Consider the following 18,831-nt stretch of genomic DNA (forward strand, 5'->3'; position numbering starts at 1 on the left):
AGATAAGCGTTCCTTGAACTCGCATAATGTGTGATGATTTATAACTCGATAAAATGACATCATGTGTACACAATGTCGGGAACATGGGCAAAAAGCCGGAAAAAGCGCAGCTTGACAGGGCCCATGTTCCCTATTAATAAAGGCTACATATGTTATGAATTCTGGTAACAAACACTATTTGACAACAGCAACGATTAGGAAATGGTACAAAGATCACCTTTAAAAAACACAGTTTAGTATTCAATTAGACATAGGAGTATGAAGTAGCAATGAGGGTTATTAAGAAAGTCAATTTGGAATACAAGTGATTAAGATATTTTACAATAAGAATGCTTATTAATAGTTTACTATACAATTCAACATAGCAATACGAAGTAGCAATCAAAAAATGCAAAACAGAATTTTGGAAAATAAAAAACTATCACAAATTACAACAGTTCAAATCAAACAGTATGAAAAAGTTTACCACACAGATATTTATCGCTGGACACAAAGATCATGTAATGTTGCCAAGTGAGTTGAGTAATGATAGCAGTCTGTAACTTAGTGCCTGGGTTCCGTAGTTAGTTCGTGTTTTTGGAATGTACCATGTTTCGTTATGCCGGGTATCGTAAACGTTAGTATTTCTTGTGAGGTTAGATAGCTCTTGAAATAAATTGTTACCCTGTTTTTTGCTTTCTATAAATCGCCTAAGGAGTAAGTCATTGTATATGGAATTCATGGTGGCTATGGAAAGTCTGTTAAAAAGTGGTTCTGTGTGAGCGAGGCGCGGTGCCTTAGCAATTGCACGGACAGCTTTCTTTTGTAATAATAACAGCTTAGTAATGTTAGTTGCGTTGGTGGTACCCCAGACCAGGTGGCAATAGTTAATATGCGATAAAAATAGTGAATTATATATTAGCACCTTAATGGCCCGTGGTAAGAAAAAGCGTAATCTTGTTAATATGCCAACACCTTTCGCTAGTTTTTTAAGAATGAGTTGGACGTGATTATTCCATGTTAGGTGTGCGTGAAATATAATTCCAAGACTTTTTATGTACAGAACAAGTTCAATGGTCGATGTACCTATAACGAGGTCACTGTTAATGAAGGTGTTTTTATTTTTCGCTCGAAATAACACGGCCTTAGTTTTAGTGCTATTAATAGAAAGTGAGTTGAATGTGCTCCATTCGTGTAATTTACTTAGGAAATTATTGCAGCGTGGCGTGAAATTATTGCAGCGTGAAATTATTGCAACAGGTTCGGAAGAAGTAAAAACAGGCTAGCATCGTCAGCATATTCAATTAATTTCGCAGTATTATCAATGTTTGTGATGTCGTTAATGTACAGATTAAACAGTAAGGGCCCAAGAATACTTCCTTGTGGTATCCCAGAATTAATTTCCATGATGTCAGAGGTGTAAGTGTTGATGATAATCCGCTGGCTGCGATGCTGTAGGTATGATTTCAGTAGATCTAGAAATACTCCTCTAAACCCATAAAGCTCAAGTTTCTTTAATAATTAGGGGTGTGCGAATATTCGAAATTTTCGAATATATGTCGAATATTATATTTTTAGTATTCGAATTCGATTCCAAAATCCAAGTATTCGTGTTCTTTCGAATATTTGACCCGACGCGAATATTCGTATCTAGCCGAATATTCATTGTGAGCACCGGCGTTCATTTCGGTCCGCAAGCCCTATCGACAGAGACATAACCACATGGCGGCGCCCAGAGCAATGCGCATGGATGAAGGAAAATTTTTCCTTCGAATTTTTCCTTCCTCCAAGGGCCATGCCGTAGCTGACTGCGCTGTTGAGCTTTTTTGTGGCTATACCTGCGAAGCTGCTATAGTCAGAGCTGTGCATAAAGTACCTCGCAATACGTGTCAGGTCAGTGCCAAGTGAGAGGGCATTTTCTGGGGCTGGAGGAGTCGTTTCAGCTAGAAGGGAACTACTTCTGCCTGACCATGTGGAGCAGCGGGTTTTCCTTCACGACAACCTTTTATGTTCATCCCAGCAACGTGCTTTTGTGCTGATGGCAAGCTATCCTTAATCAATGCTGTGTACTAGCCATCCTCTCTGATATTTCCACTCTTCTAAGAATAATGTTCGAGACTTTGATACTTTTTGTGCAGCCACACACAGCTTTTGTGTTCATTTAATGATCGATAGTTGAACTGTGATGTTCTTAGGTGCTCAAATAAATGTTTGGTAGTGGTTAAATGCGTCTGTCATTGATTATTCGATATTCGATTCGATATTCGGAATCAAGTATTCGTATTCGATTCGTATTCGAAAAATTTGATATTCGCACACCCCTATTAATAATGTTTTATGATTAATGCTATTGAATGCTTTTGAAAAGTCAACAGAAAAACCTAGAGTTAAAAGTTTGTTTTCTATTGCCTTCAAAATTAGTTATTTTTGGGTTAAAAGTGCCAACTCTGCTGAATGACCTTTGCGGAATCCAAATTGAGAATTCGTCAGTATGTTATGTTTATCACAAAATGTAGTCATCCTGTCATTAACTTTTCTATGCCTTTTGAGAATACTGGAAGGATACATATTGGTCTGTAGTTGGACATTACTTTTTTATCGCCACCTTTAAAAAGAACGTTTACTTTTGCTAGCTGCATTGCTTCAGGAAATATGCCTTGCGTAAAGCAGATATTATAGATATGCGTAAGGACGGGAGCTAGGATATGTATGACGTACTTTACTGGTCCGATTTGTAAATCATCGGAATCTCGGGACCTGCTGTTACGGAACTTTAGGAACGTGTTTTGGATTTCATCGGCACAGGTAGGCTCCAAAAATGCGCTATCACAAGTTGTATCTCTGATATATCTTAGGCTATGTGAATCATGTCGACTGTCAATTGATGTTGTGAAAAAGGAATTAAACGAGTTAGCTAAAGATGTTCCAGATTTTAAGATACCATTCACAGCTATATCCGGAATGTGGTCTTCGTTTGTGTTATTCCTGCCGAGTACTGTGTTAAGTCTCTTCCAAAGGATGTCGCTACGTTTTACTACTTCCGTGTTAAAAAGATTGTGAAGGTAATGCGTTTTCGCTTGCCTAAGAACTGCAGTCAGTTTATTTCTAAATTTTTTAAACGTCTTAAAATCATCTAGTTCCCGCGTTTGCAAGAAATGCCTGTAAAGTGAGTCTTTCCGTTTGATCATTTTTAACATGCTTTTGGTAATCCAGGGCTTTCTCGATTTCTTGGTCTGTATCTTTTTGTGTTTAAAGCATTTGTTGTAGCAAGATTTGACCAAAGTTATGAAGGCGGCATAAGCGTGATCAGGGTCACATATTTCGTATACCACTCCCCAATCAATCTGCATCAATTCCTTCTGAAATTCTTCTAACGTAAATGGGTTTATATCTTGAAATACTACAGACTGACGATCATTAAAAGGTTTGGTTTCAATACCTGCCTCAGTAAAAAGAAAAATTGGCAAGTGGTCGCTGATTTGTGCACCAATAACTCCTGAGGTAGTATTGTCAGGGCACAGATTAGTGATAAAAACATCTATCAGTGTACTAGAATCATTTTGTATTCGAGTAGGTGCAGTAATTAGATTAGTACAGGCATTTGACTCCAAGACTGTTAATAATAACTCACACTGGTACCCTGATTCCTGCAGCATATTAATGTTTATATCTCCTCCTATTACTATGTTGTACCTATTTTCATTTGCCCAGCTCAAAAACTCCTCCAGAAATTCAAAAAAAGCGGATGTGCAACCAGTTGGCGGACGGTATACAACGGCGAAAAGGTTACTATTAGACACTACGGTTAGTATTTCAAAATCAGTGCTACTTCGAGCATCGTGGGAGCATCGTGATGTATCAGTACAAACTCGCCCAGTTATCCATCCTTCTACTTCGAGCGTAGGGCTGACATACATCACCATCAAAAAAATTTTTTAACATCAGCAGAACACAACCAGCTTTCTTCTCAGAGCGGTTTAAATAAAATGTGCGATAACCAGAAATATTGAGTATGTCGTAGTCGTCCTGATACCAAGTTTCGGTAAGCATGATGACGTCATATGAAAAACCAAAACAAGAAAATAATGCATGCAGTTCATCTTGCTTGTTCCTGGCGGATTGAGTGTTCAAGTGAAAGAATGACATGACATTTCTTTTAGCTGAATAAAGATCTGTTACGGCTGATGGTGCTAGTGCAATGTTACTCATAGCCATATTTGATGATAGGGATGATAGCCAGAATCAGAAATGCTGATTATTGCATTTTATCTAGATCCTCGGGGCAAGTCACACGAAGCACGTTCGATGTCTCGGTTTTCCTAGCAAGTATTTTGCCTTCCTTTACCCACGCATACTTCCAACCTATTTCCTTCTTTTTGGCAACGGTCTGTCCCAGAAGCTTTTTAAGGGCCGGACACAGGTGCTCGTTAACATAGATGGGTGATCTGGCCGAAAGACCAATGTCAGAGGTAAGGATGTGCTTTGTGCGGGATTTTGAAAGGAGTGCATCGCGCTTGGCCCGTGCCCGAAACTGGACAACTATGTTTGGGCACCCTCCATCTTTTCTGGTAACGCGATGGCAAACTTCAATGTCATCTTCATCGATTTGTTCATCGCAGGCATCCCCGATTTTCTTTACCAAGTCTGTCACGCTTTCATTTTCAGTAGACCGTATGCCTTTCAGCTCGATATTTTTATTTCTGGAATACTGCTCCAGACTTGTTATTCTTTGCTCTGAGCTATGCGCGAACTGCCTTAGCTCTACGAGTTCTTTCTTGGTGTCTGCTAGCGATTGTGCAAGTAACTCTTTTTCTTGTTTTAGAGCCGTGTGCTCTTTCTTTAGGGCTTCAAGTTCGTCCCTTGTCGTGCGAAGGGCTTCAAAGGTGTCACTCATAAAACTGATGCTTTGTTTCAATTCATCTACTTCCTTCTTAAAATCAGCATTTTGTTCATTCACATATTTCAACAGTTCTTTGATTGACGTGGGTGCTTTCTCACCCATTGTGAACAGCGAGCGATCAAGGCGTTGAGCGAGTAGCAAATGCTATGAATGCTTATGAATTGTAAATGAATGCTACACACCTGCGAAGAAGTGCAGAAGCGGTAAGGCCTTGGTCGATGCGCTCGCTCTTAGATCGCTCGCTGTTGTGTGTCTTTTCCGATGTTGGTAGGCCAATTTATAGGTGGAAGTCCAGGCTGTCCATTCAGTGCGCAGGCGCGTAGATAGGGTCTGACGCGGAAGATTAGGCCACCGAAGCAGCGGAGTCCTCCGGAAAAGCAGATAGTGTTCCAATGCAGCACGTTTCGTCCCTTAGGTACACACAGCCTGCAAAGAAATGCAGAAGCGGTAAGGCCTTGGTCGATGCGCTCGCTCCTAGATCGCTCGCTGTTGTGTGTCTTTTCCGATGTTGGTAGGACAATTTATAGGTGGAAGTCCAGGCTGTCCATTCAGTGCGCAGGCGCGTAGATAGGGTCTGACGCGGAAGATTAGGCCACCGAAGCAGCGGAGTCCTCCGGAAAAGCAGATAGCGTTCCAATGCAGCACGTTTCGTCCCTTAGGTGCACACAGCCTGCAAAGAAATGCAGAAGCGGTAAGGCCTTGGTCGATGCGCTCGCTCCTAGATCGCTCGCTGTTGTGTCTTCCGGGACTACCTGGGTCTTGCGGGAGCGGCGAACCTCTGCGGTAGCCTTGGCATTGGCGTAGTTTATATTGACTCACAACGACGAAAGGGACACAATCTCTAAGCAAAAACTTCTGGCACTAACATCGCTTCCGCACTGGCGTCCAGAGTCAAAGGAAATCTCTTGGGGCGTATGTAACCGCAACGTGGCGCTCGTCATAAAACTTTTTCCATCGGAGTTAAAACAATTGCGCAAGAGGGCCAGTGGCCAAGCTTCTTAAGCGCGACGTAATAACTAGTAGGTGGAAATGTCTTTGGGAAACGAGAAGGAAACGATGTCCAGGAACCCACGCGGCATCCTGATGTAGAGGAGGTAGAAAGGAGAATACCCAGTGACTTCATGCTTCGCGACGTTGCATTCGAAGGTCACGATGGTTGCACGGCGTCCCACTTCCGGTGGTCCGATGGTACATACATGGACAGCATGTCAGTCAGGGTGCAGTTTGTGCGCTGTGTAAGGCCGTTAGTCTGTGGGTGTTTGTACGTGGATTAGCGGGAGCTGGAGCCGCACTCCAGAAGTAGGACTTCGACATCGCCAGTAGTAAACTGCCGTCTACGGTCGCTGATGATAACACGAGGAGCACCACGACGAAGGATAATAGCGTGCAGCAGAAAAGATGACACATCACTTGCCTTCGCTGATACAGACGCTGCTGTTTCCACGCACCTTGTGAAATAGTCTACACAGACTATAACCCAGCGGCGTCCTTCTGAAGACTTGGAAAGTGGGCCAAGAAGGGCGCGCCAACCTTTTTAAGCGGCGCTGATGGTGGCTTTACCAGCTGTAGAAGGCCTGCAGGAAGGTCTGTGCTTGGCATTAGACGTTGATACTGAGGACAGCTTGCTACATCTTATTTAATGGTCTTATACATGTATAGCCAACAGAAGCGTCGACGAAGTCTGTGCAGTGTACGGGAGAACTTATGGTGACCCGACGGAATGTCGTCGTGCCTGTCGTCTTATTTCCGTCGCTTTTATTCCATGTTTTGCACGGCTGCTCAGTTCTATTCTGCATAGAGACTTGCAATTTGTGTGGACACCCGAGTGTGATTCGCCTTTCAAACAGCTGAAATCGACTCGGACTTCGGCGCCCCTTTTCCCCATTTTGATCCTACCGCTGCCACAGAGATCAACACTGATGCCAGTGATGTCGGTCTTGGCCGGTACTTGTCCAGATTCACAACGGTGCCGAACACGTTATTGCGTATGCCAGTAGCACATTAACAAACTCCGGGAGCAACTACACTGTAACATAATTGGAATGCTTAGGTGTCGTGTTTGTTGTCCACAAATTCGCCATACCTGTATGAACGTTCGTTCATGATCGTGACCGATCATGATTTCCTATGGTGGCTCATAGGCCTGCACGGTCCTACTGGTCGTCTGGTGCGTTGGGCTCTGCGCCTGCAGTATTACGGCTTTGTAGCACCATTCGTTGACACCTATATCTAGCGGGGAGGAGGAATTTGAGGGGTGTTTGGCTTCGCGCTTTTCTGCGAGAGTAACCGAAGTCCGAGTCGATTTCAGCTGTTTGAAAGGCGAATCACACTCGGGTGTCCACACAAATTGCAAGTCTCTATGCAGAATAGAACTGAGCAGCCGTGCAAAACATGGAATAAAAGCGACGGAAATAAGACGACAGGCACGACGACATTCCGTCGGGTCACCATAAGTTCTCCCGTACACTGCACAGACTTCGTCGACGCTTCTGTTGGCTATACATGTATAAGACCATGGTTGCACGGCGTCCCACTTCCGGTGGTCCGATGGTACATACATGGACAGCATGTCAGTCAGGGTGCAGTTTGTGCGCTGTGTAAGGCCGTTAGTCTGTGGGTGTTTGTACGTGGATTAGCGGGAGCTGGAGCCGCACTCCAGAAGTAGGACTTCGACATCGCCAGTAGTAAACTGCCGTCTACGGTCGCTGATGATAACACGAGGAGCACCACGACGAAGGATAATAGCGTGCAGCAGAAAAGATGATACATCACTTGCCTTCGCTGATACAGAGGCTGCTGTTTCCACGCACCTTGTGAAATAGTCTACACAGACTATCGCAAGCCTTTCAGGGTTTCTCGTTTTTCAAAACCACGAACTGCAGCAAGCTTCTGCGTATCAGGCTTGATTCCCTCCTAATCCACTAGGAATCCAAAAAGGAGAGTTTGCTACTCCCCTCAGCGGCACTTCTTGGAATTTAAGACGAGTCCAGCCTTGCTGATGGCGCTGAGAACCATACCAAGGCATCATTGTGCTCCAAACAGGTCTTCCCAAAGATTACGACGTCATCCAAACAGCACATGCACGTATCCCATTTTAATCCACGGAGGACCGTATCCATGAAACGCTCGAACGTCGCAGCTGCATTACACAAGCCGAACAGAATTACGTTGAATTCGAAGACGCCATCGGGAGCCACAAAGGCGCTTTTTTCTCGGTCTTACGGATGCATAAGTAGTTGCCAGTACAAAGATCGGAGATCAACGGATGAGAAGTATACGCTTATGACGTGGCGGTGGGGGTTGAATTTCTTTGGAGGAGAAACTCTAGAGGCCCGTGTACTGTGCGATGTCAGTGCTCGTTAAAGAACCCCAGGAGGTGGTCGAAATTTCCGGATCCCTCCACTACGGCGTCTCTCATAGCCTGAGTCGCTTTGGGATGTCAAACCCCTTAAACCAAACCAAACCAGGATGAGGTGGGTCCACAGCGTCGCCATTACGTGAATGGGTACACGTTCTTCTTTGGGACCGCATTGAAGCGACGATAACCAACGTCAGATCGCCTTGAATGGCCTTTACTCCACACTAGTATTATGGCCAAAGCCCACGAAAATGGAAGACTCCCTAGTGACTCCGTCCTGCCGCATCTCTTGACCACATGATCGCGAATGATTTTGCGTTCGGCCGCAAAATCGAATGGGATCGGCATTCCCCGTGCTTGTTTTACGGTACATGCGAGAAACTGGCAAATATGAAGGAGATCGCGTACGGGTAAAATCGAACACGTGGCACGAAAAGCGAGAATGCCCTGCAATGCACGTCGCTCGGGGGAGGTGAGCGATGTGTTGATCATCTTTCGAAACTGAGCAAAATGGTCCCGAGCCTCGGATGCTGTTCGGGGCCAACCGGAATTTGCCGAGACATGCATTTTCCCTTCGGACATGAAAATAGCAAAAGTAGTTGTTCTTTATAAAGGTGGTTCGAAAAACGATCTTGGTAATTATAGACCAGTGTCTATATTGCCTATTTTTTCTAAGGGCTTGGAAAAAACAATACATCTACGACTTTCCAATTTTCTTGAAAAATACAACGTGATAACTCCAAGACAGTTTGGATTTAGACCTAAGTCCTCTACTGAAATGGCTCTCCTGAAGCAAAAAGAACTAATCTTAAATAATATTGAATGTAAACAAATAACCCTTGGAATATACATAGACTTCTCCAAAGCCTTCGATAGGATTCATCACGAAACTCTTCTTCTTAAACTTTCTGCATACGGTGTCCGGAACAAAGCACTATCTCTTATCACCAGCTATTTAACTGACCGATATCAGTACGTTTCTATAGATAATCATCGCTCTACTTACAATAAAATAAAGCATGGTGTACCTCAAGGTAGTATCCTTGGTCCCTTATTATTTAATGTATATATTAATGATTTAGTACAGATTGACTCCGAAACAGAATACGTAATTTACGCTGACGACACTACTTTATTTCTGTCCGGCACCAACGCGAATGATATAGTAGAAAAGGCTAATAGCGTGTTGGGCAAACTTAACTCATGGTCTGAAAAAAATTCCCTACTAATAAACACACGGAAAACAAAGGCGATATTTTTTAGAGCTAAAAATGTCAAATGGGCTGTACATACAGATTTAGTATTGGGTGGTAATATAATAGAAATAACTAATGTTGTAAAAACACTTGGCGTTCACTTCAATGAATTTATGCTATGGGACTACCACATCGAGCAAATGGAGAGTAAGCTAGCTCGCGTTGTCGGCATACTCAGAAGGTTAAAGTGCATGATACCTACTAGGACAAAACTTGTTATTTACCATGCCCTCTTTGACTCTCATGTTAAATATTGTCATTTGGTTTGGGGTACAACGACGCAAACTAATATTCACAAGGTTTTGACATTACAAAAAAATGCAGTCAGAGCAATTGCGGGTGCCACATACTTAGCACATACGAGTGCTCTATTTGCAAAATACCGCATTATGGATGCAAGGGTTATTCATCAGTACCGTGTAATTCAGCAGTACAAATCTCAGGTACATAGTGACACCACATTTTTTGCTGACCTTGCGAATCTACGGGAAAATGCCACTGTTCACAACACAAGACACTACGAATATTGGTATGTACCTTGTCCACGCACAAATTACGGTTTTCAAACTCTCAGGTATGTGTTGCCATCTTTCCTTAATAGAAATGCTTTCACTAATAAATCCATTCTTTCCGTTTCATATAACGCTGTCAGAAATATGTTCTTACAAAACAATGAATCATATCCAACTGTAAAATAAACTAAGTATCTATGTGCTGTGATTAAACTATCATTTGCGTGTGTGTAACAGTACCGAGACTATTCTGGTGATCTGTTATGAAGATATTGTACATATTTGTTATTTCATGCATTCTCTTGTTATTGTTTTACTGCTGCCTGTCATCGCCGTGCCAAGCCGCTACGGGAGATGGGAGCTTTGTCAAGCCGCGTGCGCGGCTTTTTTTCCTTTCTCCTCAGCCATTGTACATGACTGAAATAAATGCACTGAACTGAACTGAACTGAACTGAACAGTGTCGGTAACCTAGCCGTCATGCCTCGCGAATTTAAAGCGATGAAGGGGGACTATATTTATAGACAGATCCAGAGGATGACGGGTGAAGAGCAGGCTTTTGTGGTGGCGCTGATGGGCTGTGAATGCCTAACTATTGATTAATCAGGTGTTGTCCACCGCACATCGCTAGCTGCAGCGCATTAAGTGCAAAGTGCTATTGCCTTCCGTGTGCGAAACACAGTATTTTGGAGCTTTGGCTCCACCGAAAGCACCGCATGTAATGCTTATGGCTTACAGGGCTGCCGTCGTACCCCCCCCCCCCCCCAACTTTGCTACATTCATTATTACAGCGGAACGACGGCACAAAACAAGAGGGGGGCACAACAGCGCGGTTGTGTCCCCCTGTTGTTTTGTGCCGTCGTTGCGCTGTAATAATGAATGTAGGTAACCAACTCGCCCAAAATGTTGTATTATGTTGTATTAAACTTTGCTTTAGCTAAGCTATTACAGCTTCTTTTCTAGAAATGCGAAGAGCTATTCAGAGGCCGGTAACATGTCACGAGAAAAACTCCCACCATCCTAAAATTTGCATAGACCAATACCATTGCTAGGAAATCACTAGATAATTAAAAGAGAAATCGGGAAAATTGGGTGAAAATTTACAGTGAGAAACAACGGTAGGAAATCAATTGCATATTTTACTTCCATAATGAGCACCGTTCATTCAGAAAATTTTAATTTCGCATGCTTCCTTGGTTTCGGAAGCATCATGAAACGTATAGTGCAACAGCGCACACGCAGCGATAAACGGACAACACGAGACATTCGTCCTCCGCTTAGTGTCTCCGGATCCATTACACGCTTCATGATGCTTCTGGAGCACATTGGCCCTTCAAATCATTCCCGCTGTCGCCTTCTTCCTTCGCGATCACTCCTACCTTCGCCAGCGGCAGGATGGTATCGGTGAAGAAGGTCCTCACGTCCGCCGAGTCCGATCCCGCTAGCACGGTGTGAGGCCACGCAGCGGCAGGCTTCAGCAGCGTGTCGAGGTCGAGCCGAGGGGCGAAGCGCATGGGCTGCCGCGAAGCGCGTGACGCCGCCAGTAGCTGCTCCACGGGAGCGGCGCGGAAGCAGGGCAGCCACGCGCTTTTCTCCGTCGAATTGCAGTGCAGCGCATCGGCCAGCTGACGGAAGGGCTCCGAGCGGTCTGCCTGCTTGCACGGAAGAGCATCGCGCACGGGAATCACAGGGATCGTCCAAACACCGGGTTTCCATTATGAAGGAACGCAGCGCAATAAAAACGGGACATAACAGAGCAGACACATACGAGCGCTGAAGAGCTCGTGTGTTTTCTGAAGAAGTTAGCGCAAAAAACGGAAAGGGGACAGAAAGAAAGGACACATAAGACATTCACAAGCGCTATAGCAACTGTTTAATCATGCGGTCGTACAAGGCGTATAAAAAGGAGAAACGGCGAGCATGCGCGTAGAGAGGGCAGAAAAGGCACAGAAGTCTAGCAACAAGTTACAAAAAAAAATGAGTCTAAAAAAGCGCATTCAGCACAATAAACGTCAACTGATGTGTCACTCACAAACTCTCGGACAACTTTTTGATTCAATAAGCCTCTAGAAGCAGCCTAGCCTTATCATTTCCGCTCTCGCCAAGAATCGTGGTCTTCTCAAATCTTGCCCTAAATATTTGGTAGTAGCGCTCATGAATATCCTTGGTCCTTTCTTTCTATCCCTTGTCCGTTTTTTGCGTTAGCTTCTTCAGAAAACGCATCACCAACTAACCCGGCAGCTTGCCCTCCTGAGCTCGTGTGTGTCCGTTGAATTCTGTCCCTCTCTTTTTGCGCGGTGGTCCTTTATAATGTTCATTCACCAACTCGCCCAACAACTTATCTTAATAGCAGATTTCCAAGCATAGACATTTCATTGCACTCTATTCAATAATATCTTCTACGAGTGTGTGATGAGAGGCTAGTTGGTAAGACATTCTGAAGAAATAAATAAAACTACGCAGGAGACAGGACACAGAAAAGATGCAGACAGGACGAGCGTGAACTGTCTCGTTTATGCCGATTAACTAACAATAACCTGCAAAAGAAAGTAGGGTGCGGAGTAAACCACAGACCTAAGTTTGTAGCCTGTAAGATGGGACTAATCTACGAGATCCCATTCAGCTGTGGTTCCGTTTATGTAGGGCAGACGGGGCGCTGCATTAATAAACGCCTTCAGGAGCACAATTACTCTTTGAGCCAGCACGGTGGGCAGCATTTAGCAAGGCACTGCCAGTCTTGTAAGATCAATGACAAGAAGAAAAAAGTATTTTGTACGCCGCTTTTCAAGCAAACGAAGATTATAGGCTGCGCGAAGGACCGGAAGGCACGCGAGATTTTTGAAGCCTGGCAAATTGCTAGATACGGTGCGGAAAAATGTGTTAGCGAGGCATCAATTCACCTGTATCAGAAGGAACTTGACTTTTTGGGTTGATTAGATTGTGTACTTTTGCTTTGGCCGTTAAGTTTGGTTGTGCATGCGTTGCTCTTGAAGGAAGGTCGTTTTTTCGTCCAATAAATCAGTTGTTAGTCTACGCTCGTCCTGTCTGCATCTTTTCTGTGTCCTGTCTCCTGCGTAGTTTTATTTCTTCACAATCATATCTTTGCTGAGTAAAACATTCGACGCACCGGTCTAACTAGGCGTCCGTATGATACTCGAATGACAGGGTACTTGTTACAAAAGGGCACGACAAACGCACAGCAATCTTTGGATCTGAAGCGGACCTATTTCTTCGACATAGTTTCCTGACAGCAAAGGCAAAGCTACAACAATTCGCAATTGCGTCATTCCGGCACGTATTCAGCCGCTGGAAGGTGCATCTGGCCGCCTGGCACATTGCTATCCTGAGCGGTTGTTATGTTCAAGGTGTAGCCGGCACTATTTATCGATGCTTCTTGCACAAGTCTGGCCGAGAAAATTCGTTGTAATCAACGGAGCTGTTTTTGATGCCAAAGCGATAGAGGTCCCGTTAGCGAAAAAAGCCAGCATCTGTCCTCTCGTGTGACGAAATAGCAGGTGGCCCATGCGCCATAATGAGCAGGTGGCAACGTGCCTACCAAATTGTTGGACACCTGCCACATGATAGGTGGCAATGAAACAAATTCAAGGAAATTCAAGCTATTTGCCTCATGGCCACCGCGGCACTCCGCATCAGGGCACTGATCAAGAGATAGCCTCACAAAGAACTATCTTGCAAAGATATGCCTTAGGGAGTGCGGGGAGGGTAAACTAAGGATAACTAGCTTCACTAGTGGTTGTGTTTGAAACAGCCACCTGGCGGGGCCGGGGCACTATGCTTAACCGCTACGCAATTGCGTGATTAAGAGGATCAGGACTCGATCTATAAATCTATGAACGAGAATGAGTACTTGCGCGGGATTATTTCTAATCCTATCACGCTCGGAAGGGTGTGTATGTGTTTGCGGACATGCTGCGTAGAATGGACCCGAGGCGGAGGATAAGTGGGTAGATCGGAGACTCCTGTGGGTCTGCGAAAGAGATATGAGTGCGTAGGGGTGTCTATCGTATCCAACGCCCACCGTGTGAGCTGGGCAGGCGGATGATTTTGTCTCTCCCTGTGTAAGCTGAGGACGGCTGGAAGAGCGTGGAGAAGGCATGTTTTCTGCTGGAGTGTTGACAAAGTCGGGGTGTACAAACTCACTGTACACGAATACCACAAGCAGCAAAAACTCGACTCAGCTGATTTCCCACCGTCACACCCAACCTTATCGATCCGTCAAGCTCGCGTCCTTCACCGAAAGCAATTTAATATGCTTCATACAGGAGCCGAATTTTATTTTTACGGTTACATTTCCTCACCTCACTGCTCAAGCAGTTCACACGCACATGCGTAAAAAGAGCACTACCTTCCCCCACCGTGGCCAATCTGGCGCGCCTCCTGGGACTTCGCCCTGAAACACATCCTCGTCACCAAGGCCCAGGACTTATGAAATGTTTTACATAAACCTTTTTTTATAAACGTTCCACACAACCACCACAACCTAGGGGTAATTGAAGCGCCGTCCAGGTTTATTGCCATGGGCTTCAACACAGACAGTCCTCAGTCGTATTAGAAATACGTCTTTAATAACGACTATGCTTAGAAAGCATACGATTTCTAGCTTTCTCTCCATTCCAAAGAAAACGTTGCACGGAGTAAGAGTCAGGCTTTATTGTTTTTTTTTTTTCGCAGATGCGGTACTGTGAGCTTCTGCCTCTACATCGAGGAATAGTTTAAATGTAAAAAATCTCTGCCTCTCCCGTAAACGAGAGTAGAGTAAGCATGAAATGTTTACGGGCCTAATGTCATCTCGGTGGACACCCGAACCGCACCGTACAGGAAGGGAGGAACGCCACCACCCGTTCAGCGCGATGCCTTGCCATTTGAACGCAAGGTTTTTTTGAGGAAAGGAAATGGCGCAGTAATTCTCTGCCATCTCGGTGGACACCCGAACCGCACCGTAAAGGAAGGGAGGAACGCCACCACCCGTTCGGCGCGATGCCTTGCCCTTTGAACGCAGCGCTTCTCCACCGGGCCCCTGTGCGCCTGCGCGGCTTTGCTTCTATGCGCGAAGCCCCTAAGAGATCACGTATGAGAACGAAGTGTAACGTGGCACTTATGTGCTTTCTGCACGCGTTATTAGAAATCGGAAATTATAATTCCGTGCATTATCAAACCCACAGCTCCACTGATATCTTGATAAACATTGAGAAGGCACTGGCAGCAGTTATTTTTTGTCTCGTTTGGAGACCAACCGGCGCTTGCATGCCGGTCGAGTAGGAGGGCTTAGAGAGTCTCGTTAAATCTCGTTAAGTCTCGTACGGTGCCCGGATGTTCTCGTTTCAGAGCCCGAATGACTGGAATTCAGTGCCTGGATGAGTGGATTTCAGTGCCCGGATGAGTGGATTTCAGTGCCCGGATGACTGGAATTCAGTGCCCGGATGAGTGGATTTCAGTGCCCGGATGAGTGGATTTCAGTGCCCGGATGATGGCTCTCGGTCTCGGCGTGACGTCACCACACTGCCGACAACGGGAGCTAAAAGCATTTCATGCTTAAAACACCTCTCCCGTAACCGAGAGTAGAGTAAGCATGAAATGTTTACGGGCCTAATGTCATCTCGGTGGACACCCGAACCGCACCGTACAGGAAGGGAGGAACGCCACCACCCGTTCAGCGCGATGCCTTGCCATTTGAACGCAAGGTTTTTTGAGGAAAGGAAATGGCGCAGTAATTCTCTCCCATCTCGGTGGACACCCGAACCACACCGTAATGGAAGGGAGGAACGCCACCACCCGTTCGGCGCGATGCCTTGCCCTTTGAACGCAGCGCTTCTCCCCCGGGCCCCTGTGCGCCTGCGCGGCTTTGCTTCGATGCGCGAAGCCCCTAAGAGTTCACGTATGACAACGAAGTGTATCGTGGCATTTATGTGCTTTTTGCACGCGTTATTAGAAATCGGAAATTATAATTCCGTGCATTATCAAACGCACAGCGACTGATATCTTGATAAACATTGAGAAGGCACTGGCAGCAGTTATTTTTTTGTGACTCCTTTGGAGACCAACCGGCGCTTGCATGCCGGTCGCGTAGGAGGGCTTACAGAGTCTCGTGAAATTTCGTCAAGTCTCGTACGGTGCCCGGATGTTCTCGTTTCAGAGCCCGGATGACTGGAATTCAGTGCCCGGATGAGTGGATTTCAGTGCCCGGATGAGTGGATTTCAGTGCCCGGATGAATGAATTTCAGTGCCCGGATGAGTGGATTTCAGTGCCCGGATAAGTGGATTTCAGTGCCCGGATAAGTGGATTTCAGTGCCCGGATGATGGCTCTCGGTCTCGGCGTGACGTCACCACACTGCCGACAACGGGGGCTAAAAGCATTTCATGCTTAATAATAAATTTTCGGCTATACATATAGCCGTTCGCCCGTTGCGAAGTTCAATAATCTGCCATTTTTTCTCGGAACATTGAATAAAACAGTCAGGTAATACCATTCACTCAGATTTCGGCTGTACATGCATAACCGGCTTTTTTAATCGGCGGTTTTTTAATTAAATTGGCGCTCGAGGGACGCTGAGCCGCCAACAGAGAGAAAGTCAAAGAGAGAGAAACAGAGAGAGCACAACAATTAACTGAATTTTTGTTGGTCAGAAGTGAAAAACTCTTGTATTAAAGGTTGTCGACAACGTCAATTTTAATTAATTACAATCCTCCTTCTGGTAGACCTAACATATTTCGATTTTTTCATGCTTTTTTATTTTTGTTCCATAGCCAAATGTCGCGCCCTTACTCAGGTGATTTTAACACGTTTGAAAATGAAACACCGCGTCGTGTGAGCACTGGCGCATAAGAAAAGTTTGTATCGAAACAAAAAATAAATACAGATCTTAGCACATCGAACGCTTGCAGTTGTGGGTAATTTGCAACCACGAACATTTTCGTAGTTTCTTTCTCTTGGGCAGGGGGCGATTTTCTGGCCTGATGGGTGGACTGCACATCCGACCGCTCCAAATGTGCGAACTGCTTTTCTGCTCAACCTTGCATTTGATGTGCGGTTTTAATTCCGCCACTCTCACGTATCCTGAGCCAGTATCTGTGAGCGAGGAGGTGTTCACAGACAGTTTGCCGCAGGGTTGCCGGACCAAGTCAAAAGAGCGGCGACTCGCGTTCAGAACGCAGGCAATAACGCCCCCCCCCCCCCCCCCCCCCCCCGACTGGAACATTTCACGTAAAATGCGCGCATGTAATCACGGTAATGCAAGAGCGTAAATTGCTGGTCTAGTTGGTTCATAATGTTGTCAAGGTGGAACCAGCGGAATACCGTTCCAAGTCCAGCGGTGTGGTGTGTGTTCCTCCTTTTTTCTTGTCCTGCGTCACTGTTCCGATGGTTCCACCCTGACTAAGGCAATGCAAGTTTCATGCAGTATGAAGAAATGCATAAAAATCTATTTGATCTCGTAGTCCATGATACAAACCATGCCCCCTATCAATCGTCCCAACCACGAAATAAAAAGAAAGACATTGTCGATGAGAGAAGAGCATTTCCCTCTGTCAACTGGGTGGCAGGAAGGGAGAGGAAAATCCGCCAAGTAGCAACTGCCATCTGCCGTGGGTGGCAGTTGCACACTCCACACACATACGCCGCCGCCGCCGACAACGGAGACTTTTCGCCTTAAAGGGCAACTGCAGCACTTTTTTGAGAATTTCGCGATATTCATGGATTCAAATCTATTTAGGCTGTAGGTAAAGCATGCCAAGTGTTTTTGCACTAGCATTTAAAACAGTGACATATTCAACGATTGAATTTTGCGCTTCTGCTCAATGCAAGGGAGGAGTGCAGGGAAACTCAGCGTGACGTCACAGAAGGTGTGATTTCAAATTGCCGCTGTCGTCAGCCACACCATGCCCTGACGCGTTAGACGTCGCCAAACATATTTCAGCGGGGTTCGCTTTCGGTGGCGTTTTTTTTTTCTTTCAAAGCAGGCGTTTGTGCGTTGAAAATGTACCGATACCTTCATAGACATCATCATGCGCCCCCCACCTGGCGTTGTGCGCTGGGGAGAAGTTTGAAGGTCGACCGCATTTTAATCGGCGATTACTTCACTATTTCAAGTCCTAGCCCAAAAAGACTTCGCATGCTTTACCTGCAGGTTTCACACATTCGACCCTCTTAAGCTCGTTGATTTCTAAAACCTAAGCAGTTTCCTTTAATACCCCTCCAAATGCTACGTATTGAACGCTATGGCGAAATTCAATTGCAAAGCCGCAGTGGGAAAGCCGGATGTCCTCCTGAAGCAGCATCCACCGGCACCCTGGACCCCCTCCCTCTGCCTCCTCCGCACAGCTAGTAACACTATTCATAAAATGAGAGCATCAAGGTAATCATCTAGGGTAAATACAACTACTAACGCAGCTTCCTCGCACCAGACTTCAAGATTGACCATCGAAATTTTTGTTGTGATACTGGGCGCAGCAAATGCGACACCAACAGTCATGATGTAAGGAAGTGGGTGGTGTATCGTCAGTAGTTTTAGTGTGAAAGCACGAGGCCTAACCGGCTCACCGACTTTGTGTGAACCTTGACCTTGGGATGACCTTGACCACGCAGAAATAAAATAAACAAACAAAAACTGTGGCGGCTGGGTATCGAACCCGCAGCGGATCCAACAGATCAGGTTCGCTGGAAGGAAAGCACTGTGCTATCGCCGCAGCCGGTCACGCTTCGTGTTAAACTGCCACACACTATCGCACTGTGCACATCATCGTCTTCATCAACTTTCATCCCCGGCGCGAACTGCTTAGATCAGCTAAGTTGGTTTATTAGGGTTTAACG

General features: G+C 45.5%; 1 protein-coding gene across 2 annotated transcripts in view; it reads right to left on the bottom strand.

The window, feature by feature from the left end:
• The window catches only part of LOC149337708 (carboxylesterase 5A-like), a 96,625-nt gene that overhangs the window by 41,541 nt on the left and 36,253 nt on the right, over positions 1–18,831 (bottom strand). For both annotated transcript variants that reach the window (XR_016284420.1, XM_089553476.1), the window contains exon 5: positions 11,383–11,655. Coding sequence is in view for 1 of the 2 variants with exons in the window: in XM_089553476.1 (XP_089409602.1) it covers positions 11,383–11,655 (273 nt within the window). In the remaining variant the exon portion in view is untranslated. The remainder of the gene's footprint in view (positions 1–11,382; positions 11,656–18,831) is intronic.

The sequence above is a fragment of the Amblyomma mixtum genome, chromosome 7, assembly GCF_055824585.1.
Source record: "Amblyomma mixtum isolate Tamu chromosome 7, ASM5582458v1, whole genome shotgun sequence".
Lineage (NCBI taxonomy): Eukaryota > Metazoa > Arthropoda > Arachnida > Ixodida > Ixodidae > Amblyomma > Amblyomma mixtum.